General features: G+C 44.8%; 1 protein-coding gene across 4 annotated transcripts in view; it reads left to right on the plus strand.

Moving 5' to 3' along the window:
• The window catches only part of LOC133537891 (protein TANC1-like), a 389,287-nt gene that overhangs the window by 352,331 nt on the left and 20,956 nt on the right, over positions 1 to 16,000 (plus strand). For all 4 annotated transcript variants that reach the window (XM_061879022.1, XM_061879023.1, XM_061879025.1 and 1 more), the window contains 4 exons: positions 7,396 to 7,529; positions 9,929 to 10,052; positions 10,132 to 10,307; positions 14,651 to 14,783. In XM_061879022.1, the coding sequence (XP_061735006.1) occupies positions 7,396 to 7,529; positions 9,929 to 10,052; positions 10,132 to 10,307; positions 14,651 to 14,783 (567 nt within the window). The remainder of the gene's footprint in view (positions 1 to 7,395; positions 7,530 to 9,928; positions 10,053 to 10,131; positions 10,308 to 14,650; positions 14,784 to 16,000) is intronic.

Consider the following 16,000-nt stretch of genomic DNA (forward strand, 5'->3'; position numbering starts at 1 on the left):
CAAAGACATGCACCTGGGGATAGGTTGATTGGCAACACTAAGTGATCTTTAGTGTGTGAATGTTGTCTGTCCATCTGTGTTGGCCCTGCGATGAGGTGGCGACTTGTCCAGGGTGTACACCGCCTGCCGCCCGATTGTAGCTGAGATAGGCACCAGCGCCCCACGCGACCCCAAAGAGAATAAGCGGTAGGAAATGGATGGATGCAGACAGGTACCGACGGGCCAAGCGGAGTGTGGCTCCAGCGGTCACGGAGGCGAAAATTCGGACATGGGAGGAGCTCAAGGGAGCCAAGGAAACGACTTCCAGACTGCTTCGAAGCGATTCTGGACCACCGTCCGCCGCCTCAGGAAGAGGAAGCAGCGCACTGTCAACACCGTGTATGGTGCGGATGGTGTTCTGCTGACCTCGACTGCGGATGTTGTGGAACGGTGGAGGAAATACGTCGAAGACCTCCTCAATCCTACCAACATGTCTTCCTATGAGGAAGCAGTGCCTAGGGAATCTGTGGTGGGCTCTCCTATTTCTGGGGCTGAGGTCGCTGAGGTAGTTAAGAGGCTCCTCGGCGGCAAGGCCCCGGGGGTGGACGAGATCCGCCCGGAGTTCCTTAAGGCTCTGGATGCTGTGGGGCTGTCTTGGTTGACAAGACTCTGCAACATCGCGTGGACATCGGGGGCGGTACTTCTGATTGGCAGACCGGGGTGGTGGTTCCTGTCTTTTTGCGAAGGGGAACTGGAAGGTGTGTTCCAACTATCGTGGGATCACACTCCTCAGCCTTCCCGGTAAGGTCTATTCAGGTGTACTGGAGAGGAGGCTACGCCGGATAGTCGAACCTCGGATTCAGGAGGAACAGTGTGGTTTTTGTCCTGGTCGTGGAACTGTGGACCAGCTCTATACTCTTGGCAGGGTCCTTGGGGTGCTTGGGAGTTTGCTCAATCAGTCTACATGTACTTTGTGGACTTGGAGAAGGCATTCGACCGTGTCCCTCGGGAAGTCCTGTGGGGAGTGCTCAGAGAGTATGGGGTATCAGACTGTCTGGTGCAATGGATGCCGTGTGGATCTGGCATAATATTGTGAGAGTCCGAGTCCATAGTGGATCTAACATAATAGCGTGAGAGTCCAGTCCATAGTGGATCTAACATAATAGTGTGAGAGTCCAGTCCATAGTGGATCTAACATAGTATGAGAGTCCAGTCCATAGTGGGTCTAACATAATAGTGTGAGAGTCCTGTCCATAGTGGATATAGCATAATATTATGAAAGTCCAGTCCATATTGGATCTAACATAATATTTTGAGAGTCCAGTCCATAGTGGATCTTACATAATAGTGTGAGAGTCCAGTCCATAGTGGATCTGACATAATATTGTGAGAATCTAGTCCATAGTGGATCTAACATAATAGTGTGAGAGTCCAGTCCATAGTGGATCTAACATAATAGAGTGAGAGTCCAGTCCATAGTGGATCTAACATAATAGTGTGAGAGTCCAGTCCATAGTGGATCTAACATAATAGTGTGAGAGTCCAGTCCATTGTGGATCCAACATAATACTGTGAGAGTCCAGTCCATAGTGGATCTGACATAATATTGTGAGAGTCCTGTCCATAGTGGATCTAACATAATAGTGTGAGAGTCCAGTCCATAGTGGATCTAACATAATAGTGTAAGAGTCCATAGTGGATCTAACATAATAGTGAGAGTCCAGTCCATTGTGGATCCAACATAATAGTGTGAGAGTCCAGTCCATAGTGGCTCTAACATAATAGTGTGAGAGTCCTGTCCATAGTGGATCTAACATAATATTGTGAGGGTCCAGTCCATAGTGGATCTAACATAATATTGTGTGAGTCCAGTCCATAGTGGATCTAACATAATAGTGTGAGTGTGTAGTCCATAGTGGATCTAACATAATAGTGTGAGAGTCCAGTCCATAGTGGATCTAACATAATAGTGTGAGAGTCCAGTCCATAGTGGATCTAACATAATAGTGTGAGAGTCCAGTCCATAGTGGATCTAACATAATAGTGTGAGAGTCCAGTCCATTGTGGATCCAACATAATACTGTGAGAGTCCAGTCCATAGTGGATCTAACATAATAGTGTGAGAGTCCAGTCCATAGTGGATCGAGCATAATATTGTGAGTCCAGTCCATAGTGGATCTAACATAATAGTGTGAGAGTCCAGTCCATAGTGGGGCCAGCAGTAGATCAGCTTGGGTGGAGACAGGTCAGCAGGGCGGAGACGTCCCCAACTGATTTACAGATGAGTGGTCCACCCTGGATCCCGACTTTGGACAGCTAGCGCTTCATCTGTGGTCACCGAATCTGTGCCCCCCGCCCCTCTGTCCATGAGGGAGAGGGGGGCAGAGCAGAAAAGAGATGGCAGATCAACTGGTCTGAAAGGGGGTCTATATAAAGGCTAGAGTATACAAATAAGTTTTAAGATGGGACTTAAATGCTTCTACTGAGGTAGCATCTCTAACTATTACTGGGAGGGCATTCCAGAGTACTGGAGCCCCAATAGAATACGCTCTATAGCCCGGAGACTTTTTTGGGGGTCTGGGAATCACTAATAAGCCGGAGTCCTTTGAACGCAGATTTCTTGCCGGGACATATGGTACAATACAATCGGCAAGATAGGATGGAGCTAGACCGTGTAGTATTTTATACGTAAGTAGTAAAACTGTAAAATCACATCTTAAGTGGACAGGAAGCCAGTGCAGATGAGCCAGTATAGGTATATATATATGTATATATGTATGTATATATGTATATATGTATGTATATAAAGGTATATAAAGTATAGGCGTAATATGATAAGATAGTAGACGCATCCTGGGTATCAAGTGGAGTGTTTTATTCTCCTTCTTTCCAAAAATAAAGTGCAGACCGTCTCCCTCACGTCCACAAGCACTTTGACGAAATGTCTTCATTTACTTGCGGCGCCATCCCAGGTGCAGATGGCGCCCGTCCCAAGTTGCTCCGTCCTTGTTGTGCGCTCTAATGAGTGTGAGGATATTCATACTCGAAGCAGATGGAATCTTAGGGGATGTTTTGTCTCTTAGGGAAAGAAGGATGATATCAGTCAACAACATTGGTATTTTAGAGGACAGTTTTCTTTATTTGAGCTGAGGATTGGACAGCGTTGGCGTCCCAACACACCTCTAAAGCCTCCCCATGCATGCAAGGGATTTTTTACATGTTGTTTCGCAATTATCTGAGGCATTAAAACTGCAGATGTTATGATATATCCCTATATTTCAACTAAAGATGTCTGATAATATCGGATTGCTAATATTATCGGCCGATAAATGCTTTAAAATGTAATATCGGAAAATATTGGTATCGGTTTCAGTATTAAAATTCATGACTTTTTAAAACGCTGCTGTACGGAGTGGTACACGGACGTAGGGAGAAGTACAGAGCGCCAATAAACCTTAACGGCACTGCCTTTGTGTGCCGGCCCAATCCCAAAATACCTACGGTTTTTCACACACGCAAGTGAATGCAACGCATACTTGGTCAACAACCATACAGGTCACACTGAGGGTGGCCGTATAAACAACTTTAACACTGTTACAAATATGCGCCACACTGTGAACCCACACCAAACAAGAATGACAAACACATTTCGGGAGACCATCCATCCATCCATCTTCTTCCACTTATCCGAGGTCGGGTCGCGGGGGCAGCAGCCTAAGCAGGGAAGCCCGGACTTTCCTCTCCCCAGCCACTTCGTCCAGCTCTTCTCGTTGGGATCCCGAGGCGTTCCCAGGCCAGCCGGGAAACATAGTCTTCCCAACGTGTCCTGGGTCTTTCCCGTGGCCTCCTACCGGTTGGTCGCCAAGGGAGGCGTTTGGGTGGCATGCTAACCAGATGCCCGAACCACCTCATCTGGCTCCTCTCGATGTGGAGGAGCAGCGGCTTTACTTTGAGTTCCTCCCGGATGGCAGAGCTTCTCACCCTATCTCTAAGGGAGAGCGGGAAACTCATTTCGGCCGCTTGTACCCGTGATCTTATCCTTCCGGTCATAACCCAAAGCTCATGACCATAGGTGAGGATGGGAACGTAGATCGACCGGTAAATTGAGAGCTTTGCCTTCCGGCTCAGCTCCTTCTTCACCACAACGGATCGATACAACATCCGCATTACTGAAGACGCCGCACCGATCCGCCTGTCGATCTTGCGATCCACTCTTCCCTCAATCGTGAACAAGACTCCTTAGGTACTTGAACTCCTCCACTTGTTCGGTAGAACATCCGCACTGTTGTGTTTGTGGGTTTGTTTATGTGTTGTAGTTCGGATGCTAAGTTTAAGTAAAACTGAGTTGAGGCTTTACATAATGAAACCCAATATCTAAGTAAGTTACATTTAAAACCAGTGTGGGTGGCACTGGGAGCAGGTGGGTAAAGTGCCTTGCCCAAGGACACAACGGCAGTGACTAGAATGGCGGAAGCGGGAATCGAACTTGCAACCCTCATGTTGCTGGCACGGCCACTCTACCAACCGAGCTATGCCGGTTTAAACCCTGCTTTAGCGCTCTTGTAGAGCCGGGCGCTTAGATAAATGTTTGTTTATCGCGGCACCTGTCTTAGCGTAGGTATCGCTACTTCCTGGTTTGCCATGGGGCATTTTGGGAGTTGTAGTGATTTACTAAAATGCACTGTACAGAGGCTTGGAAATGGTAAATATAATGTTTGATAGATGAAACATGCACATGAATTATATACGTAACTTTATTTGAATTGTATTGTATATGATCAACATGAGTTTATAAATGGTTGATATTTATTATTATTATTATTATTATTATTTGTTATTAAGGGCATTGATTTTGGTACGAAAATGATGCACTGAATTCTTCCTTTCAGATGTATTACCTAACTAACTGATTGACCAAAACTAACTAACCAACCAAGAACCAGCCACCAAATAATAACAACTACTGCTGCTGTTCTCCTGCTTGAAAAATAAATAAACGAAAAATATACAAACTGGAAATCTTGAGTAATAATCTGTGCACACTTGGTTGCCCTGTCCGCGGGGAAAATGGAACACGCACCGTAACACAACATAAACACAACCGAACAAATACCCGGAACCCCTTGCAGCACTAACTCTTCCGAGACGCCACAATATATACCCCCACACTTCAACCTCCTCATGCTCTCTCAGGGAGAGCATGTCCCAAATACTAAGCTGCTGTTTCGAGGCACGTTAAAAAAAAATAATGCACTTTGTGGCTTCAATGATAAATATGGCAGTGCCATGTTGGCAGTTTTTTTCCATAACTTCAATCAATCAATCAATGTTTACTTATATAGCCCTAAATCACTAGTGTCTCAAAGGGCTGCACAAACCACTACGACATCCTCGGTAGGCCCACATAAGGGCAAGGAAAACTCACACCCAGTGGGACGTCGGTGACAATGATGACTATGAGAACCTTGGAGAGGAGGAAAGCAATGGATGTCGAGCGCGTCTAACATGATACTGTGAAAGTTCAATCCATAATGGATCCAACACAGTCGCGAGAGTCCAGTCCAAAGCGGATCCAACACAGCAGCGAGAGTCCCGTTCACAGCGGAGCCAGCAGGAAACCATCCCAAGCGGAGGCGGATCAGCAGCTCAGAGATGTCCCCAGCCGATACACAGGCAAGCAGTACATGGCCACCGGATTGGACCGGACCCCCTCCACAAGGGAGAGTGTGACATAGGAGAAAAAGAAAAGAAACGGCAGATCAACTGGTCTAAAAAGGGAGTCTATTTAAAGGCTAGAGTAAACAAATGAGTTTTAAGGTGAGACTTAAATGCTTCTACTGAGGTGGCATCTCGAACTGTTACCGGGAGGGCATTCCAGAGTACTGGAGCCCGAACGGAAAACGCTCTATAGCCCGCAGACTTTTTTTGGGCTTTGGGAATCACTAATAAGCCGGAGTCCTTTGAACGCAGATTTCTTGCCGGGACATATGGTACAATACAATCGGCTTGAGTTGATTTATTTTGGAACACTTTGTTCAATCAATCAATCAATGTTTACTTATATAGCCCTAAATCACTAGTGTCTCAAAGGGCTGCACAAACCACTACGACATCCTCGGTAGGCCCACATAAGGGCAAGGAAAACTCACACCCAATGTCGGTGACAATGATGACTATGAGAACCTTGGAGAGGAGGAAAGCAATGGATGTCGAGCGGGTCTAACATGATACTGTGAAAGTTCAATCCATAATGGATCCAACACAGTCGCGAGAGTCCAGTCCAAAGCGGATCCAACACAGCAGCGAGAGTCCCGTTCACAGCGGAGCCAGCAGGAAACCATCCCAAGCGGAGGCGGATCAGCAGCTCAGAGATGTCCCCAGCCGATACACAGGCAAGCAGTACATGGCCACCGGATCGGACCGGACCCCCTCCACAAGGGAGAGTGGGACATAGAAGAAAAAGAAAAGAAACGGCAGATCAACTGGTCTAAAAAGGGAGTCTATTTAAAGGCTAGAGTATACAAATGAGTTTTAAGGTGAGACTTAAATGCTTCTACTGAGGTGGCATCTCGAACTGTTACCGGGAGGGCATTCCAGAGTACTGGAGCCCGAATGGAAAACGCTCTATAGCCCGCAGACTTTTTTTGGGCTTTGGGAATCACTAATAAGCCGGAGTCCTTTGAACGCAGATTTCTTGCCGGGACATATGGTACAATACAATCGACTTGGAGTTGATTTATTTTGGAACACTTTGTTACATGGTTTAATGCATCCAGCGGGGCATCACAACAAAATTAGACATAATAATGTGTTAATTCCACCATTGTGTATATCGGTATCGGTTGGACAATATCAGAATATCGGCAAAAAAGGCCGTTATCGGACATCTCTAATTGCAACTCATAATTTGCAAGGCTTTCCTAATATTTTGAAGTCACTGCTTTGATGTGTAGTCGCTGTGGGCTTTTTTTGGACTGTCCATTATCCTCCTTTGTTTATTCTTGGTGCAGACAATTAGCAGCTTTGCTTACATTACACTTTTTAAATGACCCATTTGTCATTTTGTCCTGCACAGTTCTGGCCGTGTAGGACAACTGCTGTTTAAAACAGCTTTTGTTCCACCCAAAGCACATCAGGGAAACACGGACACATTTAAATGTGAAACCATGAATAAGTGCGGTAAACGCATTCCTGTCATGCCTCTTTGCCAAATGTTCTTTTCAGAGATGAAAAGCGGCTCTTTTTCGAACACGACTACTTCTTTTTAAGGCTCGCTGGAGTCGTTGCACAACATTTATGTGATGTCGGAGGTATTTGCTTTTCCTTTACGGACCGTAGCCGTTGACATTGGACGCTTTCCGCTTAATTTGAAGTGTGTCTAAAAGCAGGCCGCTGTGTCCTCCGTGTGCTCCTCAGCGTTGACGGCGGCAGCCGGCCGGGGGAAGATGGAGGTGTGCGGCTTTCTGCTGGAGCAGGAAGTCCTGGTGCAGCAGGTCAACCGGCGGGGGGTGTCTCCTCTCTTCTGTGCCGTCAGGCAGGGACACTGGCAGGTGAGGCACGCTGCGGACATGCCTCAGCAGGCAACATTACTCCATGACTCCAATCCACCACACGCTCATATATACGTTCATAGTGGATCCAATATAATAGTGGGAGAGTCCAGTCCATAGTGGATCTAACATAATAGTGTGAGAGTCCAGTCCGTAGTGGATCTAACATAAGAGTGTGAGAGTCCAGTCCATAGTGGATCCAACATAATAGTGAGAGTCCAGTCCATAGTGGATCTAACATAAGAGTGTGAGAGTCCAGTCCATAGTGGATCTAACATAATAGTGAGATTCCAGTCCATAGTGGATCTAACATAATAGTGTGAGAGTCCAGTCCATGGTGGATCTAACATAATAGAGTGAGAGTCCAGTCCCTAGTGGATCTAACATAATAGAGTGAGAGTCCAGTCCATAGTGGATCTAACATAATAGTGAAAGTCCAGTCCATAGTGGATCTAACATAAGAGTGTGAGAGTCCAGTCCATAGTGGATCTAACATAAGAGTGTGAGAGTCCAGTCCATAGTGGATCTAACATAATAGTGTGAGGGTCCAGTACGTAGTGGATCTAACATGATAGTGTGAGAGTCCAGTCCATAGTGGATCTAACATAATAGTGAGAGTCCAGTCCATAGTGGATCCAACATAATAGTGTGAGAGTCCAGTTCATAGTGGATCTAACATAATAGTGTGAGAGTCCAGTCCGTAGTGGATCTAACATAATAGTGTGAGAGTCCAGTTCATAGTGGATCTAACATAATAGTGTGAGAGTCCAGTCCATAGTGGATCCAACATAATAGTGTGAGAGTCCAGTTCATAGTGGATCTAACATAATAGTGTGAGAGTCCAGTCCATAGTGGATCTAACATAATAGTGTGAGAGTCCAGTCCATAGTGGATCCAACATAATAGTGTGAGAGTCCAGTCCATAGTGGATCTAACATAATAGTGTGAGAGTCCAGTCCATAGTGGATCCAACATAATAGTGTGAGAGTCCAGTTCATAGTGGATCTAACATAATAGTGTGAGAGTCCAGTCCATAGTGGATCTAACATAATAATGTGAGAGTCCAGTTCATAGTGGATCTAACATAATAGTGGGAGAGTCCAGTCCATAGTGGATCTAACATAATAGTGTGAGAGTCCAGTTCATAGTGGATCTAACATAATAGTGGGAGAGTCCAGTCCATAGTGGATCTAACATAATAGTGTGGGAGTTCAGTCCATAGTGGATCTAACATAATAGTGTGAGAGTCCAGTCCATAGTAAATCTAACATAATAGTGTGAGAGTCCAGTCCATAGTCTACTGTTATTTTAGATCCACTACGGACTGGACTCTCACACTAATATTTTAGATCCACTATGGACTGGACTCTCACTATTATGTTAGATCCACTATGGACTGGACTCTCACACTATTATGTTAGATCCACTATGGACTGGACTCTCACTATTATGTTAGATCCACTATGGACTGGACTCACACTATTATGTTAGATCCACAATCGACTGAACTCTAACACTATTATGTTAAATCCACTATGGACTGGACTCTCACACTATTATGATCCACTATGGACTGGACTTTCACAATATTATGTTAGATCCACTATGGACTGGACTCTCACACTTTTATGTCGGATCAGTGGTTCTTAACCTGGTCGGAGGTACCGAACCCCACCAGTTTCATATGTGCATTCACGGAACCCTTCTTTAGTGACAAATATGTATATTTTTTTCAAATTTCAAGTCAAAGTTGTTTTTTTTACCGGTGCACAAAATGAGCCTATTCGCAAACATCACCATGTTCAAAGAACAAAAGCAACACAGTGCATGAACTCACAACAAATTACACACCTGCAAATCAGTGTGACTTCTGCTGAGGCCGTATGCATAATACGCCAATTCGTAGAAGTTTTTATTTGCACGATGAGGCCGACTCACCGAACGCCTAAGGTTCGATCGAACCCAGGTTAAGAACCACTGTGTTAGATCCACTCGACCATTGCACCGCTCGCCCAGGGTGAGGGGTCCCCCACATCTTCAGTCCCCTCCAAGGTTTCTCATTGTCATCCCATCATGTGGAGTTTTTGCTTCCCTGATGTGGGATCTGAGCCGAGGAAGTCGTTGTGGCTTTTGCAGCCCTTTGAGACACTCGTGATTTCGGGCTATATAAGTAAACATTTATTTATTGATTGATTGTATAAGTCTAAAGTCTTAAAGACAAAAGTATGCATCTGCGTGCGGACAAGAGGCCTAAATGCTGAGATAAAGCGTTTATTAAGCATTCGTGTTCGTGTGGAGTCAAAGTCTAATCATACATTTTCCCCAAACACTGCTTTAGTGTCCTAAAAGTTTGGTTTCAGTGCTATAAAAGTGAAGGTTTGTCATGTTCCCCCTGGTAGATCGCAGAGCTGCTGCTGCAGCACGGTGCAGACATCAACATCAGCGACAAACAGGGCAGAACTTTGCTGATGGTGGCCGCCTGCGAGGGTCACCTGACCACCGTCGAGTTTCTTCTCTCCAAAGGTGAGCTCCGCTGGCCTTTTTCCCATCCGGCGTTTCCCCCGGTAAAAACCTTCACTGGGAATGTTTTTGCGTGTCAAAGGTGCATCTTTGACTTCCATGGACAAGGAGGGCCTGACGGGCCTCAGCTGGGCGTGTCTGAAGGGACACAAGAACGTGGTGCAGCTTCTGGTGGAGAAAGGCGCGGAAATCGACCACACGGACAAAAACGGGCGAACTCCGCTGGACCTGGCGGCCTTTTTTGGAGATGCAGAGATTGTACGTGGCGGGTTACTCATCTACTTCTCTTCCTATTGAGTCTTTAGTAAAGGCCTACTGAAACCCACTACTACCCACCATGCAGTCTGATAGTTTATATATCAATGATGAAATATTAACATTGCAACACATCAATCAATCAATCATCAATCAATGTTTACTTATATAGCCCTAAATCACTAGTGTCTCAAAGGGCTGCAGAAACCACTACGACATCCTCGGTAGGCCCACATAAGGGCAAGGAAAACTCACACCCAGTGGGACGTCGGTGACAATAATGACTATGAGAACATGATACTGTGATACTGATGATACTGATGACTATGAGAACATATGAGAACATGATACTGTGAAAGATCAATCCATAATGGATCCAACACAGTCGCGAGAGTCCAGTCCAAAGCAGATCCAACACAGCAGCGAGAGTCCCGTTCACAGCGGAGCCAGCAGGAAACCATCCCAAGCGGAGGCTGATCAGCAGCGCAGAGATGTCCCCAGCCGATACACAGGCGAGCAGTACATGGCCACCGGATCGGACCGGACTCCCTCCACAAAGGAGAGTGGGACATAGAAGAAAAAGAAAAGAAACGGCAGATCAACTGGTCTAAAAAGGGAGTCTATTTAAAGGCTAGAGTATACAAATGAGTTTTAAGGTGAGACTTAAATGCTTCTACTGAGGTAGCATCTCGAACTGTTACCGGGAGGGCATTCCAGAGTACTGGAGCCCGAAATGAAAAAGTTCTACAGCCCGCAGACTTTTTTTGGGCTTTGGGAATCACTAACAAGCCGGAGTCCTTTGAACGCAGATTTCTTGCCGGGACATATGGTACAATACAATCGGCAAGATAGGATGGAGCTAGACCGTGTAGTATTTTATACGTAAGTAGTAAAACCTTAAAGTCACATCTTAAGTGCACAGGAAGCCCGTGCTGGTGAGCCAGTAACATGCCAATACGGCCTTTTTAGTTTACTAAATTGCAATTTTAAATTTCCCGCAGTCTGCTTTAATCGCATAATTACACAGTATTCTGGACATCTGTGTTGCTGAATCTCTTGCAATTTGTTCAATTAATAATGGAGACGTCAAAGTAGAAAAAGGAAGCTTTTAGCCTTTAGCCACACAAACACAAGGTGATTCCTTGTTTAAAATTCCCGAAGATGAAGCTTTACTATGGATCAGAGCGGTCAAGCCAACATGGATCCCGACCATATGTCAACCGGCAGGTTTCGGTGAGAAAATTGTGGTAATAAGTATGCTCTTACCGGAGACATCAGCGGAACCAGCGTCCCTTAGAGCAGGGGTGTCAAACTCAAATACAGAGTGGGCCAAGATTTAAAACTGAACAAAGCCTCGGGCCGACGTTGAACAAATTAACCTTTTAATTGGGACCCAAACAAGTTTTGCATTGAATATTGAACAAGCAAGGCTTATATAACTTTAGTGACATGCAAAATCCAGTTTCAAATAATAATAATTAAATAATATCAATGGCATATCAAATAAAATTTAAATACAAATTCAATGCCTCTTTTCTATTTGCAGCCTTCTGAGGTAAATATCAAAATATATTGTAGCGTCCCGAAAGAGTTAGTGCTGCAAGGGGTTCTGGGTAATTGTTCTGTTGTGTTTATGTTACGTTACAGTGCAGATGTTCTCCCGAAATGTGTTTGGCATTCTTGTTTGGTGTGAGTTCACAGTGTGGCGCATATTTGTAACATTGTTAAAGTTGTTTATACGGCCACCCTCAGTGTGACCTGTATGGCTGTTGACCAAGTATGCCTTGCATTCACTTATGTGTGTGTAATAGCCGCATATTTTATGCGAGTGGGCCTGCACTCTGTTTGTATGGAGGAAATGCGGACGTGACGACAGGTTGTAGAGAATGCTAAAGGCCCTCAATATTGTTGTCCGGGTAAAAATCGGGAGAATGCTTGCCCCAGGAGATTTTCGTGAGGGGCACTGAACTTCGGGAGGATTGGCAAGTGTGAGAAATTGCGTTGTTACAGCGGCACCGCTGCTGTGTAATAACGGCGGGCCAGCTGTAATGTTAATTTGATATTGCCTCAAGGGCCAAATTAAATTACACGGCGGGCCAAATTTGGCCCACGGGCCAGAGTTTGACACCCATGCCTTAGAGACTCTGGCGTCAACACACCCGTGGCCACACCCCTCCGACTTTCAGGTACTATTTAATCTCACTAGAACACTAGCAACGCAATAGAAAGATAAGGGATTTTCCAGAATTATCCCTAGTAAATGTGTCTAATAACATCTGAATCGCTCCCACTGCAATCGCCTTTTTTTTTCTTCTAGTCCTTCACTCTAAATTTCCTCATCCAAGAATCTATCATCCTCGCTCAAATTAATGGGGAAATCGTCGCTTCCTCGGTCCGAATCGCTGTTGCTGCCGGAGGCCATGATTATAAACAATGTTCAGATGTGAGGAGCCCTACAACCCGTGACGTCACGCGCACATCGTCTGCTACTTCCGGTACAGGCAAGGCTTTTTTATTAGCGACCAAAAGTTGCGAACTTTATCGGCGATGTTCTCTACTAAATCCTTTCAGCTAAAATATGGCAATATCACGAAATGATCAAGTATGACACACAGAATGGACCTGCTATCCCCGTTTAAATAAGAAAATCTCATTTCAGTAGGCCTTTAATAATGAAGACTATAAAGAAAAATGCTGTTGGTGGAAAGCGGTAGATTGCAGCTTCCTTTAGTAACCAAAACACAGCTGGTGTTTCTTTGTTTGTTGTGAAGTTTTATTATGGAACAGAGCGGTCAAGCAAACATGTTTCTCCACCACATGTCAACCAGCAAGTTTTTGGATGAGAAAATTGTGATATTAAGTCGGCTCTTACCGGAGACTTGAGCGGAGTTTGCAGCAGCTGTCAAAAAGGCAGCTGTGGCTCCTCCATATGGCTTCCCTCAGAGACACTGGCGGTCACCGCAGCCCTCCGACTTTCAGGCATGACTTTATAATCTCACTAAATTACTAGTAACACAATAAGAAGATTAGAGATTTTCCAGAATTATCCTAGTAAATGTGTCTGGTAACATCTGAATCGCTCCAAATGCCGTCGCCTTTTTTTTTCTTTTTCTAGAGCTTCACTTTAACTTTCCTCATTCAAGAATATTTCACCCTCGCTCAAATTAATGGGGAAATTGTCGCTTTATCGGTCCGAATCGCTCTCGCTGCTGGTGGCCATGATTGTAAACAATGTTCAGATGTGAGGAGCTCCACAACCCGTGACGTCACGCGCACATCGTCTGCTACTTCCGGTACAGGCAAGGCTTTTTTATTAGCGACCAAAAGTTCTAAACTTTATCGTCGATGTTCTCTACTAAATCCTTTCAGCAAAAATATGGCAATATCGCGAAATGATCAAGTATGACACATAGAATGGACCTGCTATCCCCGTTTAAATAAGAAAATCTCATTTCAGTAGGACTATAATAATGGAGACTATAAAGAAGAATGCTGTTGGTGGAAAGCGGTAGATTGCAGCTGCCTTTAGTAACCAAAACACAGCTGGTGTTTCTTTGTTTGTTGTGAAGTTTTAATATGGAACAGAGCGGTCAAGCGAACATGTTTCTCCACCACATGTCAACCAGCAAGTTTTTGGATGAGAAAATTGTGATATTAAGTCGGCTCTTACCGGAGACTTGAGCGGAGTTTGCGTCCTCCTGCAGCAGCTGTCAAAAAGGCAGCTGTGGCTCCTCCATATGGCTTCCCTCAGAGACACTGGCGGTCACCGCAGCCCTCCGACTTTCAGGCATGACTTTATAATCTCACTAAATTACTAGTAACACAATAAGAAGATTAGGGATTTTCCAGAATTATCCTAGTAAATGTGTCTAATAACATCTGAATCGCTCCAAATGCCATCGCCTTTTTTTTTCTTTTTCTAGAGCTTCACTCTAACTTTCCTCATCCACGAATCTTTCATCCTTGCTCAAATTAATGGGGAAATTGTCGCTTTCTCGGTCCGAATAGCTCTTGCTGCCGGAGGCTATGATTGTAAACAATGTTCAGATGTGAGGAGCTCCACAACCCGTGACGTCACGTGCACATTGTCTGCTACTTCCGATACAGGCAAGGCTTTTTTATTAGCGACCAAAAGTTGCGAACTTTATCGTGGATGTTCTCTACTAAATCCTTTCAGCAAAAATATGGCAATATCGCGAAATGATCAAGTATGACACATAGAATGGACCTGCTATCCCCGTTTAAATAAGAAAATCTCATTTCAGTAGGCCTTTAAGCACGTACTGCAGCTTGTTAGTTTCGATCAGGACACCTGACGCCATGCATGGTTTGTGCGCCGCCTTCAGGTCCAGTATTTGGTGGAAAGAGGGGCGGTGGTGGAACACGTGGACTACAGTGGCATGAGGCCCTTGGACCGAGCCATCGGCTGCCGGAACACGTCGGTGGTGGTCACCCTGCTGAAGAAAGGGGCCAAGCTGGGTAGGTTTTTGTTTGGTCTGAGTTCAATCCTGGCCTCGGGATCTTTTTGTGTGGAGTTTTGCATGTTCTCCCCGTGACTGCGTGGGTTCCTCCCACCTGCAAAGACATGCACCTGGGGATAGGCCCCTCCCACCTCCAAAGACATGCACCTGGGGATAGGTTGATTGGCAACACTAAATTGGCCCTAGTGTGTGAATGTGAGTGTGAATGTTGTCTGTCTATCTGTGTTGGCCCTGCAATGAGGTGGCGACTTGTCCAGGGTGTACACCGCCTTCCGCCCAAAAGGGACAAGCAGTAGAAAATGGATGGATGGATGTTAACTACAAACACGGTTGTTTTTGCAAGCATTCATTTGTGCACCACCTTTTTTTTTTAACCATCAGAGCCTCTGATCGTGTCTGCAAACAAAACCTCTTATGTATTACATCAGTGTTTTTCAACCACTGTGCCGCGGCACACTAGTGTGCCGTGACATAGAGTCTGGTGTGCTGCGTGAGATGAAGTAATTTCCCCCTAAATGGGTTAAAAAAAATATGTTTAAACCAAAAATAGTGTGCCGTTGTTGAGTGCCTGTAGCAAGCCTGGGCAATTATTTTGACTCGGGGGCCACATTTAGAGAAAAAAATGTGTCTGAGGGCCGGTATATTTTTTTTTATGAACACTCACAATAATTAATGTCGGCTTGAATGGTAAAAACTTCATGACAGACCGCCTTAAAAAAACGTAATGGAAAAGAAACTTACAATTTTCAGCCATGTTGTTATTTCAGTAGAATATACATTCAATGGTTGCAAACAATATTGGTTAAACTTTGATGAATCGCTATCGAACGTGTGTGTTACTTGGAGCGGCGTTTACATTGTAACGTGCTCAAAAGGATATAAGGCTTACAATACTTTGGAAGGTATGCAACCCGTGTAAAGTTTGCAAACAGCCCCTTTACTGTATTTTATTTTGAAATCATGTTTTCAATATTAATGAATAAGGATTTTTCACTTTTACCTTAAAATTTGCATTAGAACTCCTCTGTTATCGGTCAATGCTTCAGTTGTTGGTTTTTTTAGAACGTTTGAGTGTGAGGGAAAGTTATTTGTGCCACCTGTTGGTTTTCACAAGACGGCCTTTTTTAGACTTTTTTCTCCGGGAAAGAATATCGTCTTCTATTTGGGTCAATACGTACGTAACAAGAAGATGTATTTTCAAATTTGGTGCCGAAT

The sequence above is a fragment of the Nerophis ophidion genome, linkage group LG19, assembly GCF_033978795.1.
Source record: "Nerophis ophidion isolate RoL-2023_Sa linkage group LG19, RoL_Noph_v1.0, whole genome shotgun sequence".
Taxonomy (NCBI): domain Eukaryota; kingdom Metazoa; phylum Chordata; class Actinopteri; order Syngnathiformes; family Syngnathidae; genus Nerophis; species Nerophis ophidion.